Below are 4,157 nucleotides of genomic sequence, written 5' to 3' on the forward strand. Positions count from 1 at the left end.
CCATTGTTAGAGTTAAGGGGCGAAAGGGTAATTCGTTAACCTGAAAGGAAACGACTCTCACTCTATCTCTAACTCCCTTTGTTTTACTTTTAATAGCGTGGCTTAAAGAAAACATTAAACACAATATCTGACCGTTGCGTGCCAGCGAGGAGCAAATATGACCGTTGAACCCCCTGGGTTTCTCCAACGTTTAAATATCTGAAACCCCTCCCTGTTTCTCTCACCATATCAACCCACAAATCCTTCTGCATCTCGATCACCCGCAATCCGCCAATTCTCAAGCGCTCTTTCTCTAATTATTCTCTCTTTTTCTATATTTGTTTACTTTGTGTTCCCTTATTCCATGGCGGAAACCAAAGATACCCACGTCGTCGAAATCCCAGTAGACGAAGAGCACCAGCAGAAACAAATCTCTGCCGTGAACACAGTCGCCGCCCTCCAACACCACCCATTGGCGGAAATATCTGAGAGCCCCGGCCACTTCTTACTTCTCAAGCTCTGGCAAAGAGAAGAAGACCTCTTTGGGCGGAGAATGTCCCGAAAGGAATCAAGAAAAGACGCGATCGGGAGAGAAATCTTCCAGCTCTGCTGTTTCTTCTTCGTTTTCCACGGCCTTTTCCTCACGATCTTGTTCACGTCCTCTTCAGGGCACCATCAATGCAAGAAGTGGTGGATCCCGTCGGCTTTGTCCGCCTGCACTTCTCTTGTCATTGTGTTTCTTGTTCAAGTGAAGCTTTGCAGGTACTGGAAAGTGGAGCGGCAGTTGCAAAGGGACAGGACGGACGGCCGGGCCCTGACCCGGTGCATCCAGGAGTTGAGGATGAAGGGGGCCAGTTTCGATTTGAGCAAAGAGCCGCAGGACGGGAAGAAATTGAAGAGCTCGAGCGTGGAGATCAAGTGGAGGCCGCTCACTTGGTGCTCCCATTATAGAGTGACTGTTTTTCTTGTTTGTTTTACAGGTCTGGTGTTGCCTTCGTGCAGATTCATCCTCTGTGCTTAATTCACAAAGCCCACAAGCCAGGAACTGATCTTGTTCCAATCAAAGAAAACGGTAAAATTCAATCAAATTCCACGAATTCAATTCTCAAGGAATTTAACTAATATGATCCATGATCTGTAGTCTCAGGAAAAATTCGAGCGAATGGCGATTGGTATATGGAGGAGGGAATGATTTCTCTCCATCTCTTGCAAGGAATGAAGCTCTCTGGGTCCGACTGTGTTGTATTCTATGGATGAAATCACTGTGCAAAGAACGATCTGCATTTCTTCAGAGAATCTCAGACTTCATATATGAATGTTTTTGACACTGATGATCTTGGAAGTGAGAAGCGTGGAATCGATCGAGTTTGCTGAAACTGTTTAACGTTTTGCCACAAAAAAAGATGGAATTGGAGTATTGTATTGCAAAATGTAATCCTGCTATATATATATATTGAGCAGGCTACAGTAATAGCAACACTGCTTGTGTTCTGTTTCTTCCATGTACCAATTTTTATGACTGTAATCTTCAGTTCCTTGTGGGAATAAGAATTTTCTGCCTTCCTTAGTTGTCATTTTATTGGGATATCAGTAGTGTATGTGTGAAATTGATGAAAATGCAATATGTGATTTGGAAAATAAATATGCTAATTTGAAATTAATTTGGATTTTCATTCAACCATTGTACCTAAAATTATTATTTTTTAAATATAAACATCATTTAATCTAATAGCTTATGAATAACAACATAATAAATCCTTTTAGTTATATGCCAATGTAAAGTTTTAGGTAAAATTGTATTTTTTTGTCCCATAAAACAAGGTGGTTTGCACTTTTGGTCTCACACTTTACAAGTTAAATATATTTTGTTCCATAATATTAAAAAACGTTACTTGTAGTCCCGTGCACTAATCTGTGGGACCAAATCCATTAAATTTTATGATATTTTTTGCAATATTTTTTAATTCCATGGGATAAAAATGTTAACTTCATAAAATGTGTGACCAAAAGTACAACGTCCCATATTTTCTAATATAAAAAGTGCAATTTTGCCAAGTTTTTATTATGTGAAATTGGCAAAAATAAAAGCATAATTAGCTTCAAATTTCGCTCATTCAAATTCAATGTTATGGCAAAAATATAATTTAGATCCATGTACATATATAAGTCATATTCAAATTTAATGTACCACAAAACTTTAAACGTGTACGGCTCATAAATTTACTAAAAAAAAAGAGTGGAATATAAACAAAATAAATAAGTATATTTTTGTTTTATGAAATGTTTTAATCTTATGGAGCTCATAAGCTAAAGTAAGTCGGGTGAAATTAAATTTTTTTAAATACTTTATAAAATTTAAAACATATTATTTTTTAATTTATAAGGTCAGCCAAATTATACCCTCTTAATATTAGCTGCCATTCAAGATAATTCATTGTTTTCTAAATTTGCAAATAAAGTAGGTTGAAAAATAAAAAAATCATAGAACAATTCTTGATTAGTCGTCAACTAAAATCATAAATTATTTAAATAATACTTTAATTAAATGCTGACTTGTAAAATAATAAAATAATATTTTGCATGATAAATAGAAAAAAATAGTCCACCCTAATGACCAGTCACTGAAAGCGATGCTTGAAATATATGTATATAATAAGTTGAATTTTCTTCAACAATGCAATTGAAATCAACCTCCCAAATACATGGAGAGAGAGAGAGAGAGAGAGAGAGAGAGAGAGGATTGGCTGTGGCTCTGATTGATTTCTCATTGCAAAATCTAGTAAAGAGTAACATCACAACCACCGTTATCCTTCACACACGCTATGCCGTGTGCACACGACTTTACATTGACATAATTATTACCAACAACAGCAAAAATAATTAGAGGACCTTATTTAGATGTCATTTTTTTTTTAAGAATTTAAATGTAAAAAGATCATGTCATTTATAATATATTCATAATAATAATTAGGAATAATTATTTTTACACTTTAGAACTCATGGTATATTTACATAAATTATCTATATTTTTTAGATAATAATACACATACTCATAAAATACGTCAATATCATTTACACCAATCACTCATACATTTTCAAAAATTATATATACGTTCCTAAAAAGTTGTCGATATTAATATACAAATTACTTGTTTTTGGTTTCAGGGTTGATTTTTGTAATTACAAAAAGTCACGAGTGATTTATATAAATAGATTATAAGTTAGGTTAGAAGGTATAAATATAATTATTTATATTTTTTAAATAACATAATTAAAATAAAGAATCTTTCTAAGAGCTCAAAGATAAACGGCATGTCTTTATTTTCTCAGAGTGCGTTGTAAGATCCCATTTTCTTAATTTTTATTTTATAAATATTAAATTATTTTTAATATTTTTATAACTCTCGCAAATATATTTTTAATGTGCAATAAATATTGTAGGTCAAATCAAATAAATTAATGTGAAAAAACATGATTTTTTATTTAAATTTTTGTTAATATAAGCAAATTTAATAAATTTAAATTAATAAAAAATTTATTTATTAAATAAAAATAAATATTAAGAGTACTATTTATAATTTTTTAAATTACATAAAAATTTTATAATTATATTAAATATTAAAAAGAAGCATAGTGTAATTATCCTTAAATATTAGAAGACTTCTAATATGAAATTAAAACAAAAATTAAGAAAAAGAGAAAGGTAAATAAAAAAAAGAAAAAAGAAAAAAAGGGCATCAAATTCAAGAAAGGAGATTGACAGTCAAGCTCCCATGATTGAGGGCCAATCAATGATGATCTATGACCACTTTAGGGACCTGGTGCTGTACCCAAACCCTCCCCCCTGCCAACCACAAAAGTTCCTGCATCCACAGTGAAAAGTAATTGCCCTTTTCCAAAAGTTCCACCCATAAAATCAAAATTACAGCAGTAAAAAAGAACTAACTCCAAGATTTGATCTTTACTCTAGTTAGAGAGTGTGAGTGAGATTATCATCATTTTCAATTTTCATCCATCCTAATGGGTAAAAAGAAAAAAGACATTTATGATCGCCAACTGGCACTGTGCAGAAGACAACATAGTAGAACAGCTATAAATGCCAGTCATTCTCACCATCAACGACAAACAGTAGATATAAGTGCCCTCTGTAAACTGTTGGGTTGGACCAATCTCCCCCA

General features: G+C 33.0%; 1 protein-coding gene across 2 annotated transcripts; it reads left to right on the forward strand.

The window, feature by feature from the left end:
• Positions 1-204: 204 nt before the first annotated feature.
• LOC105175024 (RNA polymerase II elongation factor) lies at positions 205-1,553 on the forward strand. 2 transcript variants are annotated; one of them, XM_011097323.3, is made up of 2 exons: positions 205-1,051; positions 1,121-1,553. In XM_011097323.3, the coding sequence occupies exon 1, from the start codon at positions 344-346 to the stop codon at positions 998-1,000; it is 657 nt and encodes a 218-aa protein (XP_011095625.1). In that variant the 5' UTR covers positions 205-343; the 3' UTR covers positions 1,001-1,051; positions 1,121-1,553. The 2 variants fall into 2 exon arrangements, with proteins under 2 accessions (XP_011095625.1, XP_011095626.1); XM_011097324.3 differs by having other exon boundaries at positions 1,127-1,553.
• The last annotated feature ends 2,604 nt before the right edge of the window (positions 1,554-4,157 follow it).

Source organism: Sesamum indicum, linkage group LG12 (assembly GCF_026168435.1).
Source record: "Sesamum indicum cultivar Baizhima isolate 11 linkage group LG12, ASM2616843v1, whole genome shotgun sequence".
Classification (NCBI taxonomy): domain Eukaryota; kingdom Viridiplantae; phylum Streptophyta; class Magnoliopsida; order Lamiales; family Pedaliaceae; genus Sesamum; species Sesamum indicum.